The following is a 23,132-nucleotide window of genomic DNA, read 5'->3' on the forward strand; positions in this document are numbered from 1 at the left end:
AGTGTCTCCCAGATTTATTGGTCAATGGGACTTCGACCCCCATAATCCCTAGCCAGCACAGAGTTGAAATCCCATACATATGGAAAACACTAGGTAATGTGTAGAAATACAGCCCTTCTATAATGCTCGTTCATACTTATTCTATATTTTAGGACAAGCCAGGCTTCTTATTCAACATCTATATGAGGCTGCTGGGTAAGGTCATCCATCAACATGGGGTCAGGTATTATCAGTACCCCAGCGATACTCAACAATACCCCTGGCCAAACAAGACAGGCCCTGGGGTAGCAACACAGCCAGAAAACAGCCCCCCAAATTACTGTATTTTTGGCATGTTATATGTCTCTTAAAGACAATATGTCCTGCCAAAAATAAATGCATGCTGGATGAAATGAAGAAAATGGCTGTTACTAGGTTTCAAAGTGGCTGGGATAAAGAGTTGAGGGGCTGAGTAGGTAAAGATGGGGAAGAATCATTAGTCAACCATGGTAAGACACTGCAGGGCAGTATGGACAGGAGTGGAGTAGCTGAACAGATCAACTGAGCTTTTAAATGGCTTCTGGTCACTTACTGAATTTATTTGTAAGGTTATTTACCCTGAAATTTAGGGGTAGAACAGAGTTAACCTAATATTCAATTAATACTGCAGATATAAATAACTAGAACTGGATTCCCTATTATATGGGATTATGGGAAGTATAATTCTGCCACAGGGTGGTAGTGATGGTCAGGACTCCTAATGGAGAAATCTCAACTGCTTTACTAACCTGTAGGTTCTTTATTGGTTGGGAGAAGTTGGCACAATTAAAATGATACAAACTCAGTGATCCTAGAGAGTGTAGCCAGGCCATCCAAGTGGCAGGTGACAAGGGAATGTACTACGTTATGAGGCTTAGACACTTACATGACGCTTAACATCATCCAGGCTCAGGGCAACACCCTTGTCACTGTTGTTCCCTTTGTGTTTCTTCTGGCACTTGTCACGGCGACAGAGATGGTACTTAATAACCTAGAGATTGAACAAGAGGGAATGTTCATCGCTGGGAACTATTAATTTGGGTTACTTAGAATTTCCATGTAAAATTCCATATGATTGAGCTGTAACACTAATTACTACAGTGGAATGAGCTTTAGGTGACCCATGAATGGAAGTGAAATCCTGAAAAAGGTGCATTTCAATAATAAGGTGTGAAGAAGAATCACTCTCTTATTGGCCCAGTTTATTGCTAAAACTTAAACTGTTGTCTTCCTTCAGAGAACTTAAAGTTTGCTTCAGAACCGAAGTACAGCATATGTTTTCTGGATACTTCCTTATAAGCCATAAGCTGTGTTCCTTTCCTTCATGTTAACAGTGACCCAAACTCACCTCATAGGCATAGTCAAAAAGCTCAAGGACAGTCAGTAAACTGGCCCCAATGAACAGCCCCATCTGTCCCCCAATGTCACCTGCATGGAAGAGATAGGAAAACATATGTCAGGTCTTTAGATGCTTCCCAATCCCGAATCTTGGCATGTTTCTTAAGCAGAATAATTTCCATGTCTGGGTAACCCTCAGTTATGCCAACCCATGTTGGGGGGGAGGGGAAAGGGGAGCATGGGGATTTTGCATTACATTGAAGTCAGCCCCAAAAGTCACCCCTGCCCTGGAAGTCTGGAGTCTACAGGATTGCTCCAGCTGGCAGTCAGGAAAAAAGTCAACTCACCCAGCAGTCCAGCTACTTCATATGCTTTCTTCTGCTCAATAGTTTCATAGTTCAAAGCCTCAAAGAAAATGTCCAGTACTAGGATGTTCTCCCTGCATAAGAGAAAGCGAAGTGAAAGGGAGCCAAACTCTGAAATCTGCCCACAAAGAATCCTGTAACTAGGTCCTGTGCTCAGGTTTGGGGTTCTAGCTAATACCAACCCAGAAAAACATGCACTCACTGCTGCAGAAGTGAGAACTGATAGACACGCTCACATGCCCACACATACACATACAAATGATGGCTGTAGCTGTTTGTGGAATCATCACAGGATATGTAGGACATTTCCCCAGAAAAACAGGAGTGGCCCCAGAAGAGGAAATGGGAGCCCTCATCTATATGTGAGACTGCACCATATGAGTACTCAAACACCTGTGTTTACTAGCTGGAAAAGGAAGAAATGTTATCAGATCCTGGAGAGCTCCCACTTACTAAGAGACGGGACCTTTTTTTTTAAAGGAAGGAAGGGCCAAACAGTGCCTTTTTTCACTGCATGGCTGTGTTTCTTTTCTTTCCTCATCTTCCTCTCTCCAGTGCTGTCTCTCAGTCCTACAGTAAGTCTCTGGGTTACCTTTGACAGTACTTATAGCTCTGCCATGATGGTGGATGCTGCTGTCTTAATTATTTCTGTTTTGGCCAGTTAGTGAGGGACAGGAAAGGGAAGTGCAGAAAAAATGGTAGTAGATGGGTTGGATGGGGGGACAAAACTCAGTCAGGAAAAGAGACTAACCCAATGTACTGTTCACTCTTGTTGTATTTCTTGGCCAAGTACTTGGCTGAGGCCTTGCTGGGGATCTTCACCATGGACAGCTCTTTACCATAGCGTGTGACGTTGCAGGGCATCTCACATACACAATAGTCGTTGTCTCGCTCTACCAAGAAGTCTGGAGGCCCCAAAGGAAGGGAGAAGTTACAATAATTACAAATAATAAAATACCAAAACAGCTCATAACATTTCATTTAAGAGACTTGAGAGCTGATGTCTATTGGTCCTTACCAAGGGCTGGATCTGCACATTCCTTGTACTGTTCAGGGGTGCAGTACGGGGCATCACCTGCAAAAGAACATAAAGTAATGTCATCATGCTTTGATGTGAGCTGCTGTTATGGCCTTTCCTCTTCATAGGCATATGCAAGATTATTTTTTTTTAAAAAACGACTGCTTTGTGTACATTCACAAATACTGTACAGGCTTGATTTCTCATTCTATGTATGAAGCTTATAGGGGTGGTCCTGACTTTGTCTTTTCAGGTTCACAATCCATGAGAGGACTGACTCCATTCATCTGAACACAAGTAAAAAAACCCTATCAAGGGCTTTGCTCAGTGCAGCAAAATCTGAAACTGAAAGAACAGGATGGATGTACATGGGGCAGGGACCTAGGAGATAAACAGTCCCTTTTCCCTTCCTAGGGACGCGGTGGCGCTGCGGGTTAAACCGCTGAGCTGTCGATCGGAAGGTCGGCGGTTCGAAACCGCGCGGCGGGGTGAGCTCCCGTTGCTTGTCCCAGCTCCTGCTCACCTAGCAGTTCGAAAACATGCAAATGTGAGTAGATCAATAGGTACCGCTTCGGCGGGAAGGTAACGGCGTTCCGTGAGTCATGCTGGCCACATGACCCGGAAGTGTCTATGACAACGCCGGCTCCAAGGCTTAGAAACGGAGATGAGCACCGCCCCCTAGAGTCGGACACGACTGGACTTTACGTCAAGGGAAACCTTTACCTTTACCTTTTCCCTTCCTACTTCATACACTTAACTGGTATTCAAGTTAATAGAGAGTGTACATCCCAGGAAATGCAAGAAATATCCTAACTGCAGTATGAATCTGTGTAGAAGTGTAGAATCTATCTGCAGAAATCACCAGCTCTGTTTACAGTGATTAATACTACAGCCATCTGTGTTGGTCTGAATTATGATAATGCTCCTAACTGGAAACAGCGTTTGAAGATAGTCCAGAAATCACAACTGTGAGTGTGATGGATCCAGGCTGTGAAAGGCTCTCTGGAAGAAAGTGCAACTGGTATCCACATTGCTATCTTTTGAGCCCTGAGGATAAAACTTTTTTCTCTTACCTCAATCATTTAGATATTGCAGCTGCTGAATACTTGATTTGATACAGGCAGGGCTCATTCCTGCTGAATTTCAACCCTTAAGATCTAAAGAGGGCTACTCTCTCTCTCTCTCTCTCTTTTTCTCCCCGTTCCTCACTTTCTCCACCATTTTTTTCATGTACCATTTTTTTCAGCCCACTGATTGAACTTGGAACCTTCTGTGTTCAAAGCAGGTCCTCTATTACTGCGCTATGAACCCTCCTTTGATGTGAACAGCCTTACACTGTCTTCTGTTGCTTTTATACCTGGAATATCCACACAATGCAGAAAACTGTTTGCCAGATTCCCTTCTCCAGGAGCCTCTGATGTTCCAGATTCCAGAAATGAGAGAAAATCCTATACAGGTAATCCTCGCTTAACAACCACAATTGGGACAGCAACTCTGTCACTAAGTGATGCAGTGGTTAAGTGAGACATCATATGTCCACATCTTGCGATTTTACTGCTGGCTTCTCCATTGACTTAGCTTGTTGGAAGCTGGCTATGAAGCATGCAAATGGTAATCACATGACTGCGAGATGCTGTGACGGTCATAAACGCCTGCTGGTTGCAAAGTGCCCAAGCTTGATCATGTGACCACAGGGACACTGCAACAGTCATAAGTGCAAGGACTGGTCATAAAGTTACTTTTTCAGCACTGTTGTAACTTTGATCAGTCAGTAAACAGGAATCAGTCAGTAATCCTGTTCAGCGAGGATTACCTGCAGTGATATTATTCTTGTTTTCTGTATTCCTAGACATAGAAAAAGATCAAGCAGAAGAAAAGCTGATCATAGTGCTTTCCATCTTCACACTCTGAAAAGGGAAAACATTTTCCTTCTTAAGGGAAGTATTCAAATACTAGGTGTCCTACCTGAAATAATCCAGGAAATGCTTTAGAATTTAACTGCTCTGGTTATAGAAACTGCCCTAAATCTTCCACAGAGAGCAAATGGATTGATATTTTTCTACATTTTCCAAACAAAATATCCAATTAAAAATAGTATAGTTAATGAAGATATTCCCATTGGCTACATTTTCTTTGTATCTCAAGGCAACCTTGACAGGCAGAACCTACACTGAATCTGAATACAACGTCACGTTATATAAGCAAAGTTGAATTCAAATCTCTCCCTTGCTTGTCTATTATCTATGCTAAATAACGATACTATATGTCAGATTCAGTTTGTATCTGAAAAATATTCATCACCCATTTTCTCATCATACATCTGTGCTATTTTTCTACCCACTCCTCTCCAGGAGATGCAACTGACTAGAATAATTAATTCACTTCCTTGTTTTGATTATGCTAATTACATATCTGGAAAAGGTTTTTTGATTAATAAGAAAAACTCTGTACAGGCCAAGGTGGGTTTCTTGAAAGCGTGCTGGGATCTGTTAAATCATGCCTTAGAATTAAAGAGTGGGAGGGGCTGCAATTAGGGAAAATCATAATTAAAGATGAACCATAGTAAGTGGAACTTTTAAAGAATATTTTCAGCAACCCTAAAAGGCCTTACTTCCATTGCTTTAGGGCAACATTGGTAATTACTTGGAAAATGAATGAAAATATTCATTTACTGAGGAAGTAGCACCCTCATTCTGTATGTAGTTTATTATGCCTCAGTGATACTTCCAAGGAACTAGAGCTGTTTAGCTACTTAGCATTGACCAGATGGACTACATATTACCATATGAATTAGCATATTATTCTGGGAAAGCATGGTGGAAATTGTAGTGGAACATGTGGAGGCCAACAATCTGGAAAAAGCTAACTTGTAATGATATGATTCACTTCAGTTTGTTTTAGGAATGTTCACATGACTTCAGAATTTCTTTCACTTGCAGGTGATTCAATTTGAGCTTAGTTATGTCATCATGTCACCAAATTAGACTGTTTATTAGAGGCCATGAAGTCAAGTATATGATACCTGATTTACCAGGTTTACTCACATGAAGAAGGTAATGCGGCAAAATGGCTTAGAAACAGCAACAGAAATGATGAAAAAAGTCAGCAAAATACTAGGATAAAGGATGGATATTGGATTGTTTTGAGAAACAGAGGAATGGCCTTGACCAAAAGCATGGCTTTCAGTCTGAACATTAAAATGACAGAACATTTGGTGGTTTCTGCACATTTTAAAGTGCTATGTGATTGCAAATTGAACTTATTTAAAGATTACAAGAGAATTATGTATACCAAACTGTAACAATAAGATACCAACTGGCATTATATCTATTCTACATTTAGAACATGAGTTTTAATTATTTTATTGATTTTTATGATATTTATTTTATTGTTGATTGTTTTATCAAATAGCTTTTAATGAAGATTGTTTCATATTCTTTTATACATTGCTCTGGGTTCCTATGAGAGGAAAGGTGATACATACATGTTTATATGTGGGTATACATCATCATCATAATCATCTAAAGAACTGAAAACCTACAACAGTTAATTCCACCGCTGAATATATTATGCAGATTAACATATGAAATATTCTTATATTGGTTCATCTAGTGCAATATTGTCTTTGATTGCAACCAGAGACTTTTTCAACTGGAGGTCCAACTGCTGAACTGAGATCTTATACATGTAAATCTTAAGCTTTCTGACTCAGTCTGCATCTTGTTTCCTGCTTGCTTATTAAACAGAAACGGTTGATCTGGTTGAAATTCTGGACTGTGGTGTTTGCTGTGAGATGGTGTGTTCATGAGTTGTCCATAGCTCTCTCCACCTTAGAGACTGCAAAAGGAGCTATCCAGCACTATCAGCAGTCAGCTGACCTGGTGTAGAGTAGGACTGAAGCTGAGCAGAGGATTACGATACTAGGCTATGCAGAGTTTCAGTACAGCATCTGGTTGCCCCCCTCCTTTTCTGATGTACTACTATATCCTAATGTGACTACACTTACTGTCAATATTCATTCCCCACCCCCCAGCCCCAACTCATGCTTCAAACTGAATCTTAAGTTCAGGGGGCTGAACCTTATTTCAAGAATATTTCCTACTATATTGAATACAGAGCAGTGATCCTGGAGAATGCAAAATTCGGAGATGAGTCCAATTGAGGAACATTAGCTTACAGATTCTGCAGGTCCCTTGCATCTATTACAGTCTTGCAGTTGTCCTCTATATTCCTGGTTCACTCTGGAGACCACCCTAAAGAAGATATCTAATCCAGTTTCAGCTTTGGGTTCTGCAGGTATTAACATAGGCAGCCTGTTGTTACACAAGTAGATGTGGCATGCCAGCCCACCATTTAAATACCAAAATAGTGTGAACATTTTATTTATTTATTTATCAAATTTTGCCACCACCCATCTCCCCCCAAAGGGTGTGCTCCCATAAGTCAGCAGAGAAACCCTCATCTTGCAAAGGGCTCAATAATCCCTTCTAAGATGGGGAATTGTTTTAAAATTTTCCCTTTTTGCAACTGCTATGGACTCTGGTCCTTAACTTTCCTTCAGATTTTTCCTTCCTTCTTACCAGGCATATGCACCATACGACAGTTGCAGTTCTCCACCAAGTAGCGGGTTTCACAGTCTATGCGGCAAGCAGTGATGCTATAGGTATCATAGAATTCAGACTCCACTGTCACTGACTTGCAGTCACCCCAGGGTGGAGGAAGGTAGATAAGCTGAAAAAAAAGGGATAGAATGAGAAGGTCAGTATCTCCCTACTCCTTCCAGGACAAAAAGAAGAGCTCCATTTGGCCCATAATGATGACGTCACATGTACAGACTCAGTAGAGTTTACAAATGAAATAGGGCAGCAAGAAATACATAAAGAGGTAAATAATACTACCAATAGCATGTCCCTGTATAGACAAGGATACAACTCTGAAGTCAATGCTCCTTACTCAGTAGCATTAGCCATTTGACCTCAGCCTGGATTCCTTGATCAGATCTCCAGGGATATTTCAATCTAAGCCAGGGTTTTTCAACCAGGGTTCTGTGGAACCCTAGGGTTCTGCGAGAGGTCTCTAGGAGTTCCCTGGGAGATCACAGTTTATTTTAAAAAAATATTTCAAATTTGGGCAACTTCACATTAAAGAGGGAAGTTTCATTCTGTATTTTTAGTTTAAGAACGCTGTTAATGCATATATACAGGCCTATACATGAAACGAAGATCATAATTTTGTAACTTGTGGCCTGTATTTGAGCCTGAAAATGCAGGGGTTCCCCGAGGCCTGAAAAATATTTCAAGGGTTCCTCCAGGGTCAAAAGGTTGAGAAAGGCTGATCTAAGTCATTTCACTCAAAGGAGAATGGAAGAAAAAACATTGCCTGGGCACTTCTATTTTTTCCCTGCTACAATTTACATTCACTCATTATCCTGCTTTTCTTCCAGGAACTCAAGGCAGTATACATAATACCTCCTCTGAGTTTTATTCATTATTCATTTATTCATATTCAATCCTTTACAGCCTTGTGAGGTAGGTTGTGCTGAGAAATACTGAGTGCCTGGAAGTCATTGTGTGAGCTTCCATGGCTGAGGGTGGATTTGAACCTGGGTGCTCCTGGTCCTAGCCCAGTGTTTTAACCATAAAACCATTCTAGCTCTCTAGTATGGATACCAGAAGATATTTTAAATGGAGCAAATGTGTCATCATCTTACCCGCTGCTCTTGGCAGGACACAAATGTTTGGAAGCCAGGTGCCACCCCAAATCCCAGCTGGTCAATGAAAGGTGGCTCATCCTGGCTGTGGATCTGCACTTTAATCCCAGCTTCGAAGGACGTCTCATCTGTGGCACAGAGAGATAGAAAGCACGGTAAGAGCAACTGAGGTGGGCCCTTTCTCTTGCTGTGACACCCTCCAATCCTTGGGGAAACCAAGAGATGTATCCCTGCAGACAAGGAGAAGCCTAATGTTGAAGTCACAGGGGCATGGAGAGAAGGTTCTCCTGATCCTCTCACAACACACCTGCCATAATTTCCCCTAGGTTAGGGATTAACAACCTTTCTGGGCCAGTGGGTGCAATTAGAATTTTGGGAGCATGTTTGGGGTGTTTTCACAAAATGACTGCCATGATAGGGGAAATCAGTTACAGACATTTATTTACCAGCAAGCGGGTGAGCTTGCAGCCTGAATTTTCCTCTAGACGTACTTTTTATCTTTTTTCTGAGCAGCTGGGCATGCCTTCAAGCAAAACACTGGGCTGCAACCCCCCTCCCTGTTTTCATTGTCTAAGGAAGCCCAGAGGCATTCTGATAAAGAAAGATGATGCTAGAAATTGAGGTTTCCCTCCCTGTTTTCATTGTCTAAGGAAGCCCAGAGGCATTCTGATAAAGAAAGATGATGCTAGAAATTGAGGTTTCCCTTTGGAGCACACCAACTTTCTACACACACAAGCGCACATGCGCGCGCACACACACACACACACACACTTTAAACTATTAAAATCAGACAGAATGGGGAGGCTGGTTTATACCAAGAGAGATGTTCTTGGCAGTATACTGTTCCCCTCTCCCACTCCTCAGTCTATTATGCAGCAGTTTTAGGGCTCTGATTGAACTGAGCAGAGTTAAAACTCCCCAAGACTAGTAAAGTAAAGTCACTTTTTTTCTCTTTTCTTACACTTTTAGCTTTCTCTTTGATTTCTTTCTTTTTCTTTTTTCTTCTATATATTAGTTTGTATTGATTTTTATCTTCTTGTTTAAAAGTTTTAATAATAACACTCACACACACTCCCCAAGACTCACAGAAACCATCTCCCTCCCTGTTAACCGCAAAGGCCGAGGTTCAATCCAGACGCACATCCAGGGACACTAACAGCATTGTTTTGTTAAGCCCAGGCAGAACCCATACACCTCTCTCTTCCCTAGAAACTGAAAGCCAGCTAGGAATGCAAACACCCTTTCCACGCGGCCTCTCGATGACCTTTGATTAGGGACTCAGGCTTCATCCCCTCCTGCAGTTTGGACAACAATTTCTTCCTGAAGAGAACAATGTGCTGTTTCTAGATAAGAGGCAGCTCCTTGCTTGGCATTGCTAAGCTGGTTGCTATGGTGAGTAGGACAGGACTGAAGAGGGGGAGTGAGTAAGAGAATGGGTGGGGAAAGGCGAGGTGTGGGTGCCAGCGAGTTGCGCAGGTCTAGGAAATGAATGAATGGAGGGAGACCTGGAAGGTGGGAGTGGCAGATTGGCTAGGCCTGGGCAGTGCAGAGTGACCCACGAGGGATTCTGCCATGAGGACAAATGAGAAATTGATACAGGGATAGGAAAGCAGGAAGAGCTTTTACCTGTCTCTCCCCAGACCGGGAGGTATTCATCCTGTTGAATGTCCAGCATGATCTCCAAGCCATTGCCAGTCCCCCCCTTCATGGTGATGAGGGGTGGCCTGTCAGGCTGGCCAGAATTGAAGGTGTAGCATTTTCCATAGCGTGTGAAAACCTGTGGAGGAGAAAAAGCAAGGTCAGGATAGGAGCCTGACGCTTCCTCTGGAGGCCAGCAGGCCCTCCGAGCCTTGACAGACAAGGGCAAGCCGGAAGAACAGGGCATACCCACAGCATTGTCACATTGTACCTCTCAGCAAGTGTAATAAAAGGTCTCCATTCTTTCGGCCTGGTGGACACATCTGGAATTTGGGAACGCGTTGTGGCACTCTTGCAAAATGGCTGCTGGGGAGAGGCTTGCCCAGTCCCAAAACAGTTGCCACAAAGCACCAATTTACCAGAATGTTATCAGCCACTCCTTCCAATCCCTATTTCTTCAGGACACATTAGAAAGCTTCTGAGGCCCATTTTGGGCATGCCTACAATGACTATATATCCTTTATTATAAAGGACAGCCCTTTCTTTCAGAAAGCTGTCTCTGAGATTTATTTATTTTTCACAAACTCACTTTTATCCTTTATTTTGGTCATTTAACTTTTACCGTACAAATGGTACCACTTTCACATTTGTGTGAAAAACATGGAACTTGAATTGTCTTTTTAAAATAAATTTATATATACCATTTGATTTTAGATATTTTTATTAGAATATGCATTCTTGTAAAGTTTTTCTTGGTTTTGCTCTTGAATTTTCCTTTGTAAAGCAAAATTAGAAACATAAACAATTAAATATTTTTATCCTTACAAACCTTTTTCAGATTTGCCCCCTTTTCAGGTTTGTCCTTTAATTTTTCCAGGGAAATATGGTCACTATAGGCATGCTGGGAAATAAAGATGATGTTGGGGCCTGACTCTCTTCTTCGCAGTATGCTGTTGCCAGCTTCCCCTTTTAAAAAATTATTATTTTTAAAATACCAAATCAGCTGAAGCAGGGAGCAAAGGAGATGTCTGGGAACACAGTGGCACCTGGATACCACCCTGGGGACTCACCCTCCTCCCTCTCCCAGTTTCTCATCCTTTGGAGCCAGTCAGTTCCACTGTGGATAATGGCCAGTGGGAAACAGTTGAGAACCAAAGCCACGGGTTGCTGAAAAATTATATCCATTTGCTTGTTAGGCATTAGGGAATGTGCTGGATTGGAGGAGAAAAAGTGGCACACGTAGAAGAAGCAGATGGGATCAATTTGCTTTACAACTCAGGAGGCCAACTACTTCTGATCATGAATTCTCCTAAGGGGATGTAGCCTCAGTGGTGGTCTTAGATCCTTCAGTATGAACAACAACAACAACAACAACGCACAGTGAAAGTGAGCAAAATCAAGCTCCGATGGGCGTATTCACTAGTTGCACCCTCCACTAAAGGACAGCCTCGGCCCTGCTGGCATTTATACTCATCTGCTTCTGGGTAATTCATCTTTTACAGGTGCCCAAATAATGCTCCCTGCCAGGCAATTCATATAACAAATAGCCTAAGGAATAACACTTGGCATCTGCTGCCCAAGGAATGCTCAAAATGTTTGTACACACACCCACGTACTTCTTTCTCTGTACTGTTGGCATATTTGAGCCAAATTCTTAAAAGAATAAAATTAAGACACAGACTGGGACAGACCATTGTGCTTAAAGCAAAAAAGGAGCTATGCAAGGTCTCTTTCCTCACCCCCCACCCCCCAGTGCATGCGCAGTCGGTCAATTTATCTGTATATGTCTATCATAATTTACTTTTTCCTTCTGCCCAGTTCTACACTTCCTCATAAGTATGAAGTAGGTCTCCTTAAGAAGATAGAATGTCTCCAGGTGTCCTTCCAATTTGGGGCTGCCTTGCATGTTCTCACAGTTGGTATGTGTAATCATTGCCCTCAAACTGGTGAGATCTTGGTAACTACATGTTCCTGTTCTTCCATTATGGTGGTTGGGTTTATTCCTTTGAGCTCTTGCAGATGATTCAGCAGTGATTCAAGTAACCATTTGTGGAACTGTGTGTTTATAGTCCACCAGGCATTGTGCAGGCCCACAGCTCCCCTTCTGCTTATTTTTTTATTTTTTTTATTTTTTTTTATTTTTTATCCCACCTTTATTATTTTTACAGATAAATTAAGGCAGGGAACATACGGAGTAATATTCCGCCTCCTATTTTCCCCACAACAACAACCCTGTGAGGTGGGTTGGGCTGAGAGAGAGGGACTGGCCCAAGGTCACCCAGCCGGCTGTCATGCCTAAGTCGGGACTGGAACTCTCAGTCTCCTGGTTTCTAGCCTGGAGCCTTAAACCCTAGACTAATTATGCCTATAAATGATCCACTATCAGCAGACTGATCTATGTTTTGCCTGCTACACTTACAAAGTCAAATATTTTATTTGCTTGATTTAAGGAGATTCACAATGTGATCTTCACTGAGAATTCCTGATGTACAACCTTGTACGTCAAACGTTCATCTTCACGCTTTCTATAGCCAGTGTTCTACCACTGTGGAGTTATTGCCTATACTTTAAAATCAGTAAGTCTGAATGATAAAAAGTTAATTTGTACAACAGTTCTTCCTACAATGAACCCGGTTAACTTTGAATAGATAAATGCACTGTGAACTCAGGGGCGGACAAAGAGTTTTCAAAAAATGAAGGGACATTTATTTATACTATTACTATTATGCAGACAATGGTATGGGCATTTGATATTATTCAGTATCTGACTTTAAGGAATAGTTTGGTGGCTGCGTGGCATGACGAAGAGAAATAATCCCAGTACTTCTACTTTCCTTGTCCCTGGCATTAGCTATTAAAGTCCACTTCCTTGTTCTTGGGCTGAGGATAGAAAGCAAGTACAGCATTGATAGTTACTGAGATTCCTGCAAATGGCATAAAGACTCAATTTATACACACTTTGTCCTTTTATTAAAGCACATTCAGGAAGCTGCAATTCTGGTATTAGGACCTTTCTCCATGCAAATGCTAACCTCTAGATTTCAGGCAAACAAAATCTAGTATCTTCCCATTCCCTCAAAGACCCTATGCCCTGCACAAGTCAGCTGGCATTGACAAAATACATATTCAGTTTGTACACGAAGTATGCATTGGAGTGTCTTGATTTGTTAATCCCAAATTAGCATGTATCATGCAAAGCAGTAAATAATAAAAGGCCACAGTGTATTTTCAGTCATTTAGGAAAACATGTATTATACATTGGAATTGTAAATTACGGCACAATGATGAATTATTTATGAATGATAGCAAATATTTAAATTAATCGTTTAATAATTAATAATTATTGAATTAACTGCCAACTAGTGGCTGCTGCATTCTTGGAAAGTATTTTGCTATTATTTTTTGTTACACTTTTAGGGAAAGGAAGACATAATCCTAACCACAGCAGTGATCTGAGCAGGTGACTCAGCAACCTGAGCAAACACAATGACAGTGAGAAACCCAAACAAAGAAAAGGTGAAAAAAAAAAGCTTTAAACAAACCACAGCTCTGCTGATCACAGACCTTGGCCCTAAAAATCCACACACCCCCGGCCAACATTTCTTACTTTGCTCTTTCCCAGGACATACAGACCCTTCCTGCACAAGGAACTTCTGCAATCATGCTTTTTTTTCTCCTTATTTGGGACTTTATTTTCATTCTCTTTATTTACTGAAGCTGCTGATTCACCTGGTTTAGTCTCTTGATGGAATCCAGGATTTGCTTTACTCATTTGGGGAGGTTCTCTTCTCTTCTCTGTCTGTCTGTCTCTCTCCCTCTAGCCAACATCCTCCTGCTATAACAGTTTGAGAGTAGGGCCAGGGTCAACAGCTTGGGGTGACCAGAGGAAGTGAACTCCATAGGAAATCATTCTCTGTTTCCTTGGGGGAAGAAACAGGATGATGTGGAAGAGGAAGGTTGAGAAAGAAATTAAGAAACATGGCAGTGGCATCTGGAGACTAAGCACGATTGTCATGTTCGCCATTTCAATGTGTTTAATACATCGTAACGTTTCGCATGTCATTAGCTGGATGCGTGTTTCATCTTTGACGGGAGGATGAGAGGGGTTTATCTCTTGGCTGTGATTTTGGAATGTATTTGGGTTATCTCTTGTGTTCAAGGTTACTTTCCCAGGCTAGCAGTTCTGACGGTTGCCAGCACCTGGGACGGGCGGTTCTGCTGGTAGGGAGGCGGGGTATGTTTGCAACGAGGGTTTTAAGTTTGTATTTGGCGCGCTTTTGCTCATTCTCAGCTTTCTCTGTATTTGTCCTAAGATCCCTAATAAATCAGATTTCATTTAGCACCTTCTTGTGAGTCTGAGTATTTGGGTTGGGCAACCATTACAACGATGAACAAACGCTAGCCTATGAAGATGTTCTAGGAAGCTGCAGAGGGCATAGCATGTTTGTTTTCCTGCCTGACATTCACATGAACTACAGCAAGGGCAAGTTAAAATAACTCTGTTGAAAAGTGTATACAGGAGGATTCAAGGCAGCCTGCATAGACCACAAGGAGGAAGAAATGTTTTTAGGTGAGAAACAGAAAGGAGGACATAAAAGCTAATGTCATTGCTGAAAGAAAAGAACAGGAATGGGAGTAGAATATATTTAGACCACAGTTCAGACATGGCCTAAATACAAAAACATGGTCTAAATAAATACAGAGAAATACAGTTTTAAACCAGACAGCAAAAATACTCAGATACAATATTTAATGCATCACAATTTCAAATGACTCATATTTTTGATTGGCAAATGATGGAACTCTTTCTGGATGGGGAATGTTGTGCATCTCTCTCTTCTGTGGCTGTTGTACCATAGTCACAAGATTCAGGCCTGCTAAAGGCGCTGGTGTGTGAACTAGTGACGAGTCTCATCAGGTTCTCCTTCCCTTGTGGCCATCTGGTTTTGCTTTAGAACAAGCCACAGCTGCCTGTGATCCTGGCACTTGGGGAGCTACTGTATGGTTGGTTTTAGCCGTAGCTCAAGTCTTCTAATCCTCTATGTAATTATAATCTTTGTCTGCTTTGTCAATCAATCACCCCCATAGCCCTCCAGAAGTTGGAGAGTGAACATCTGCAGCAGGAAACTGCTATATTTGTCTAGGATCCATGTACAGTTTAGAACAGTAATATTCCAGGTTTCCTTTTTTAAAAAAAATAATATTTTTATTAAAAGTTTTCAGTACAATAATAAAAGATAATACAAACTAAAAAGAAAAAGAAAAATAGAGAGAGGAATAAAAAGTACATGAAAGCAAAAAAGAAAAAAAACCTAGAAAGAGAAAAGCAAAGAAAAAAAACCTAAGAAAGCGACTTCCCACCCTCATCATAACAAGTATAAAAGATTTCACTATCTCTTCACTTCCTCTTAGTTCACAGATATAAAACTCTTCATCCCATAACGCAACTCTTAACTATAGGCAAAGCCAATAGACAACATCTTTTCCAAGCCAGGTGTCAGCAAAAAGTCCAAACCGAGCCCTAAAATAATCACATTTATTAACAAATATAGAGCCTTGTATGGCACAGTGTGGTAGGTGGCAGAATTGCAATTGAAACTCTCCCCACGACCTGAGTTCGATCCCAGTGGAAGCTGGATTCTCAGGTAGCCGGCTCAGGTCGACTCAGCCTTCCATCCTTCCGAGGTCGGTAAAATGAGTACCCAGCTTGCAGGGGAAGGTGACGACTGGGGAAGGCAATGGCCAACCACCCCACTCTATAGTCTGCCAAGAAAACATTTGTGAAAGTGGCATCCCCCCAAAGGGTCAGACATGACTTGGTGCTTGCACGGGGGACCTTTCACCTTTCACATTAACTAATATAAAACATCATTCCATATCTCAACTTTTAACTGTAAGCAAATCCAATACACAACATCTTTTCCAGTCCAGATGTCAGCAAGTCCAGAAATAACCCCCCAAAGTAACAATGTATCCCATTTTAACCCTGATCAAATAAGTCAACTTTATATTCCTTCTTTTACATAAAACAATCTTGCTGTTTAATCCATTTGAATGATTGTTATTCCTTGTCTTGAATTTCTTCAAAAGTTTATGAAGACTCTTTTGTAAGTCCATCAGGAAAAAATTATTCCAATTACTCTCTTGGATTGGCATTTTTATTTCCTTAATTTTTAGAGCCTCATCTGATTTTTTTTGTATATCCAGTGATAAATTCTTGTTCACCTTGTTCTCTATAATCATGTCAGATGAACCTTTTTCCAAATCCTTTTCTGTAACAACATCTTCTGATGTAACAGCTTCTTCTGGGAACAGGGTGTTTGTAAAAACACACAACATCGCTGACAATGTTGAATCAAAGTCCCGTTGTCATTCCTCAATAATATCTCTGAATGCCATTATAAGTTGCTTATCTTGTTATGTACCCAACATCGAAAATAATTTTTCTTCCCCATGAAAATGCATTTATTCTTTAAAACTTAAAAGTCTTAATATTCAAAATCAACTTTTTCTGAGCCCTTAATCCGCTTAAAACCTTCTATAGCCAAAACCTTGTCTTGCTTTTTGCTGTTTATTTTGAATTCTTAAATCTTATAAAGATACAGTTTCATTTTCTTATATTAAGGATTGAAGGCACTCACCCAGTGTATTTCCAGCCTTGTCCTTTTGAAGGTGTCTAATTTCTTTAAAGCAGTTAATAGGTAATTTCTGAAGGTGGTTAGCAAAGGAAGTGTGAACTTAGTGTCCTTTGAAGGCTTCAGCTCTGGCTGGAGCAAGAATGGCAAATTCCCTCATCTCCTAGTTCTCCCACCCTCTGGAGACCCCTGCCTTGAAATCTCCTCATGAGGAGTAGCAGTGTGGAATAGAACTTGGGTGATCTCGTGTCCTCTCTTTCTCAAGAGAGGGTTGAAGGAGCTGATCTACCTGTCAGCTCCTTGTTCTTAGCTGCAATTCAGTCTGCCGTTTCTTCCCTGGAAATCCAGTAATATCCCAGGTTTCTACAATGTGTATGAAGTCTACATCAGGAAGCCTACTATAAGTTCACCATCCAATCTTATCTATATACTACAATCTCTTTCTCTCTATTGCTCATTAAATTGTCATCTACCTCTTTAGTCGAAGGTTGAATTTTGCTGAAGGATGCAAGCAGAAAACATTCTGAAACATAAATAACTTTGTGAATTTCTATTCATTTTGCCTAATGCATTCTGCTTCCAAATTTCAGGGTTAGAAAGGAATTGGAATTTTAGTTCTTGCTTCTTCTTCTTTTTAATCTGTTCAATTATGTCCGATTCTTGGAGACTGCCTGGACAAGTCCTTGCAGTTTTCTTGGCAGGTTTTTCAGAAGTGGTTTGCCGTTGCTTTCTTAATAGGGCTGAGAGAAAGTGACTGGCCCATGGTCACTCATCTGGCTTTGTGCCTGAGACAGGACTAGAACTCTCAGTCTCCTGGTTTCTAGCCTTATGCCTTAACCACTACACCAAACTGGCTCTCAGTTCATGCTTAGAACTAAAGAAAATAATGGCACTGAAATGTGGTAGAAATAGCAAAGCAGGTGTCCAGTGTATAGCTAAGGTGGCAGAGGCCAAAAGGCTGTCCAAGATATTAATATATAAGCTCCAAATGTCTGTTGCTTAAAAAGCATGCTGGGCCATAATTTACCAGCTACTGGCTGCATGTTCTCAAGACTTTTGTTTACATCTGAAAGAAATACGCATTTGTTGAAATTCCTAAGGTACCAATTTCTATACCACATTCCAACTTCTATGATAGCAGAATGAAACAGCAAACACAAAAAGTACTAAAACACATACAACTCTGACCCTTTCCTCCCCATGGGATCCATCAAAATGAGAAAGAACCATGGCTCAAAAAAAGAAGCAAAATTATTATTTTATATATTCCTACATTTCTGATATTGCTTCTTTTTCTTGCTGTACCTTCAAGGGAACAGGCTAAATTCTTTTTCTTTTACATCTAGGGTGACCCAATTGTAGCCCCAGGACTGCATATAGTCCCAAGCCTCTTCTTTTGTAAGTCCCACTCAGAACACCATTACTGAGAACTAAGGGCATTATTGTGTGTCATTTTGAAGCAGAAAACACACAAATGGAAGCCCCAGAAATAAACTTAACATAGTTTTTGAAAAAGAAAATTCCCAGACTTTTTGCCTTTGAGTTGAGCTTGATTCCTGGTGACTACTTGGGCACAACTATGCAATTTTTTTTTGCAACAGTATGGAAGTGGTTGGCCATTTGCCTTTTTCCAGGATCTGATTGTGACTTCCCAGCCTAGCCTACAGCCTTGTTATTCCCTGATAGTTTGCATTCCAAACTATTGCCTGAACCTGCTTAATTTATTAATCTAGATAAGGTCAATGGGAGGCTGCCATCTGCTCAGACTTTCCCTAAAACCAGGGGAAAAGTTGAAAATCTGGCCCCATCCATTACATGCATGACCCCACATACCTGCATTGTTGCCAGACAACTGCAGCACCTGCCTCCTCCCCAAAATTAAAAATGGCCCCTGGAGACCAATTGATTGCCTTATACCAACACTTAAGCAGTCTGGTGAAATAATACCTTCACAATTGCAGGACCCAACAGTTCTCTACAGTCCTCACCAAGAGTCCCCTTTCCCCAACCTGACTTACGGTGGTGAAGTTGTGGGGGCCACAGCGCTCACCCTGAAAGTGGCAGGAGAGCAGCATCTCCTCGAGCTGGTGGCCCAGCCTGTCCAGCAAACGCTGCATGGATTGCTCCTGTGGTGGCAAGGGGGGCAGATAATGAGAGAAGTCCAGCAGGTTCCCTAACCAGAGCCACTGGGGGTCCCACAGAAGGGTCTGCACAGCAGGCACTGGCTGCAAGTTTTTGTTGAGGAGACCAAGCCAGTAGCCGCTGAGGTGGAGATCTGCTCGACTCATATGACGCAGCAGCACCAGGTTGTTGTTGCAGAGGGTGACAGCAGGAAAGGTCAGGCTGGGGGAGTAGAGGATATGCAGTTTGGTGTGAACAGGCCAGGAAAGCAGGTAGCGGATGCGGTTGGATGACCAGGTCAGCAGCAAGGCCATGGAAGCCAGGATAGCCATCAGCCAAAAGGCATGGTGCGGGCAGGACAGGTGCACTGAGAAGACCTGGCGGAGTCCATGGAACTTGGTTTGCTCCAGGGAAGAGCGAGATGGGTCTATGACACAGCCACTCCTGCTGCTTTCCATGTTAGTAATCGGAGAGATGGAGAAGCCAGTCTGGGTTGAAGGATGTATCCCTTTAACAAGCTGTACTCTCCTCATCATCTGAGCTCAGATTCTGCTGCTTCCTCATTCTATCTCAGCTTGCATCTCCGTGGCTTTGGCTGGTACTGCAAAGAGGTGGGGATGCTGTGAGAGCTGGCTGAAGCTTCCTTGGGCAGCAGCTTCAAGGATCAGCAGCCTCTCCTGGTTGCAAGGAGACTGTGTGTCTAGGGGACTGTGTGGCTCAGGCACCCCGAGAGCCACCTAGAGCATGCCAGAGCCAAGCCAGGCAGGAGGAAAGCAGACAGTAAAAGGGAAAAGGAAAGGGGAGGGGGGGGGGAGAGAGAGAGGAGAAATGGGGGTGTACAGAGCTGATTCAGAGGCATCCATCTTAATCCACTTGATAAGAAGAGGAAGACTTAGCTAAATAACAGGGGGGAAAGCACAGAAATTAAAGTGCCGATGGCTGAAACAAGGGAGGGAGAGAAGGAGAGAGAGAATGAGAAAGATAGCACAGAGTGAGGGAGATAACACGTAGTTGTTTGGAAGGAAATGGTGCCTGACAGGCAGCAAAACAAACTCAGGTGAAGTTCTACCCCCGTGCTGTCAGTTCAGTTGACTGAAAAACGTATGTTAAGCCACCAACGAATGTCCTTTATCCAACATCTATGAGCAATAGCTATCCAATTCTCCCTCTTGCTGTTGCCTTGCACTCCTTGGATGGACTTTCCTGAAAAGGGGTGTAAATATTTTATTTAGCTTTGCTTCTTTCTGTGCATGCACATACCCCTACGACCTCTTTTTCCTAAAATGTGTAGATGATGATGATGAGGTGGGTGGCTATTTACAGTCCCTCACATGAGAATGACAAGAGCACTGGACCATAAAATTGCATAATGCAAGACTGATTTTAGACAACTGGGCATCGGAAAGATTCTCCCAATGGAAGGCTAGGCATCTTTATTCAGAAGTAAGTCCTATTCTGTCCAATGGGGCTTGTGACTGGTGTACACCTTTAGCAAACACTTAAAAGCACAGAAGTTCTCTACTCCCAAGAGTCAAACTATCAAAACTATTTTACGATTTTAAAAATATGAGGGAGAGGGAGCTTTTGATCCAGAGACAGCTGTCCTTGGTCACCTGAAGATGGAGCTGACAGGAAAGTGTTGACCCCTCCTCTTCTGACTAAAAGGCAGGGCTCAAATGTTTTGCCTTCCAGCTGTATCTAACCTCTGCTCCACTGCCTTAGCTTTGCCTTCAGCAGCAGAGGAAGGCTTCCATCAGCTCCATTTTAGGCTGAGGGATTAGAAGACAGAGGGGGTGGGGGAGAGAGAGAGAGAGAGAGAGAGAGAGAGAAACATTTAGCAAGAAAAAGCACAGACACCGAAGAGGACGATGCAAATGCTCATATGCCAGGATGGTGAGCAGGGACAAAGAGACCAGCTCCTTTGTTCATAGCACATGGCCATGTGCAAGTATGAACCAGTTGGGAAGCAGCAGTGGAGAAGGCAGCTGGACGCAGAGGCTCTGTCTAGGTTCTCTTCCCAGAGTAAGCAAGTGCAGCAAACCGACAGCTCCTTTTCTGCCCATCCCCTTTTGATCCCCAGCAGACTCACTGAGCAGCACCAGCTACACACAGCCCAGGAAGACCAGCTGGGATGAGTGGGAATGCACTCCTCCTTCCCCCCAGAAGCAGCAGAGTGATGTCCAGCCACAGTGCTGCCTTGCACTGAGGAGCTCAGGGAGGAGGCCTGGGCAGGTAAAGGAATGGGTGGCTCCAACTGGGGTGCCTCCCTCCTGCAGCAGACAGCCTGGAGCCAACTCAGACTCTTATAGTGTGGGCATGAGATATTGTTGGGGTGCTGGGAAAGTAATGAGAGGAAGGTTAGCTGTGAGAGAGGAGTATTTCATCTCATCAAGGGGAGCTGCAAAAAGCCTGGGAAGAAGAGATTCAAATTGTTCAAAGATACTTTGTCTTAATGAACTCTCTAACAAGCGAGGACTGCAAGTTACCATAGCAGGTTCTAAGAATCTAAGCCCCGGACTTGGGTACAAAGAGAGCTACTACCAATAGCACTAAAAGGTCTGTGGGAGGGGGCACCAGGTATCATCCCTATCCCATCTAAGCCAGGCTTGAGCTCGCCTCTATCTGACTTTTTTGCTAAAATATCAGTAAGCAATGGTTAGAACCAAGGAAGAACCAAAACTTGCCTTCCCTGTTTTATCTTCTATCCTGGAATACGTGGAATGGATGGCTGCAACCAGTGCTGATGACTCCATCATCCCTCTCCAAAGAAGTTATCCTAAGGGCAGGTGGTCTTACAGCACTTTGATGGCGCATAAAGCTTTCAGTAAAGTGGGTGCATAAGACAACACTACTGGCTATCAGGATAGATGTAAACTGTGGCTTGTGCACTGGGAGGTGGAACAGTATGGTAGAGCCAGCGTTGTGGGTAAGCCTTGTGGAAGGAAGAAGCTGTTTGGGAGGTCCACTGATCCCATCCCAGCCAAGAAGTAATCCCTGGCACCAGCACAAAAGCATGAGAGCAGCAGGAGATAAATATCCTTATCTCCAGGAATTCGACTTCTAGTTCCTTTTGAGTGAGAAGCAGGCAAGATGTTAAACTTCGGGTCCTCAGGACATATACCAAAGACACCAGTAGTTGGAGCAGATGGGGGAAAGTTCCAAAAGAAATACTCCTTAAATTGATGCCATCACCTTCCAGGAAGAAGATGGATGCTTGCAGGTTTTTTTTTTCTGGCACACCTGGGAGCTTATTGGTAAAGACTGATGGAGACAATCTGAATGAGCTATGCACTGAAATTCAAAGCAAGATCAAATTCTTACCATGTCCCATCTTAAGGAGCATGGAAAAAGTTGAAGGAAACAAAAGACCATGTACAGGAAATTAGTGATGAGAGAAAGGAGCCCACTCAGTAAAGAAAATCGGGCCTGTGCTCTATCCTCTTCATAGTGCTGAAGAAGGATGGGTCTTGGAGTCCTATGCAGAATCTTCCAGCCCCTAAACAAATTTATCAGACACTGAATATTCAGAATGGAGACCATGAGGCCCATCATACCATATAACCTCTATAGATCTGTTGGATGCTTACTTGCACATGTCTGTTAGAAAAGCACACCAGAGACTCCTCAGATTCAAGTACGGAGAAGAGCAACAGCAGTTTGGAGCTCTCCCCTTTGGTCTAACTTTATCACTCTGAGTATTTACCCAAAAGATTGCAAGTCTGGTAGAACACCTGAACTCTTAGGGCATGATGGATAAGGATAAGGTGATATTAAGACCAGATTCTTGTTTTATGCCCAAAGTATTTTCCAAGTTTCATAGGGGACAGGAGATGATGCTCTCAAATTTCTGCCTAAACCCTTCTCATCTCCCAAAGCATATTTGGCATAAGCTAGATATGCAAATGACTGTAAGGATTTACTTCAAGTGTGCCCAGGAAGACTGTCTGTCTGTCCATCTCCTATAGGGCAGGTGAGTTAGGGAGATGAGTAACATGTTCCCCTGTCAGCAGATGAGTCAAGGAATGCATTATACTGGCCTATTCAGCTAAAACAGTCCAGGCACATGACAACCCATTCAGCCTCAACAGTCCTGTCATCAAGGATTCCCTTGGTGGATATTTGTAGGGTGGTGACATGTTCAGAATCTTCTACCTTCATTAAACATTGGAAGGCAAACGAGTTCCCCATTTGCAGAAGTGGCCTTCAGGCACTTTATTCTGCAAACAGTGCTGTTCTGTATCCCCTCTGGGATATTGCTACAATAGATCTCTTTCCAGTTGTTTCCATCT

General features: G+C 42.5%; 1 protein-coding gene across 2 annotated transcripts in view; it reads right to left on the reverse strand.

The window, feature by feature from the left end:
• Window positions 1-23,132, reverse strand: part of ASIC1 (acid sensing ion channel subunit 1) — a 174,370-nt gene that overhangs the window by 3,506 nt on the left and 147,732 nt on the right. For both annotated transcript variants that reach the window (XM_063293635.1, XM_063293634.1), the window contains 8 exons: window positions 10,076-10,226; window positions 8,450-8,577; window positions 7,320-7,470; window positions 2,740-2,796; window positions 2,473-2,626; window positions 1,704-1,795; window positions 1,367-1,446; window positions 905-1,009 (listed from right to left, as the gene is read on the reverse strand). In XM_063293635.1, coding sequence (XP_063149705.1) covers window positions 905-1,009; window positions 1,367-1,446; window positions 1,704-1,795; window positions 2,473-2,626; window positions 2,740-2,796; window positions 7,320-7,470; window positions 8,450-8,577; window positions 10,076-10,226 — 918 coding nt within the window. The remainder of the gene's footprint in view (window positions 1-904; window positions 1,010-1,366; window positions 1,447-1,703; window positions 1,796-2,472; window positions 2,627-2,739; window positions 2,797-7,319; window positions 7,471-8,449; window positions 8,578-10,075; window positions 10,227-23,132) is intronic.

This window comes from Candoia aspera, chromosome 2, assembly GCF_035149785.1.
Source record: "Candoia aspera isolate rCanAsp1 chromosome 2, rCanAsp1.hap2, whole genome shotgun sequence".
In the NCBI taxonomy this organism is placed as follows: domain Eukaryota; kingdom Metazoa; phylum Chordata; class Lepidosauria; order Squamata; family Boidae; genus Candoia; species Candoia aspera.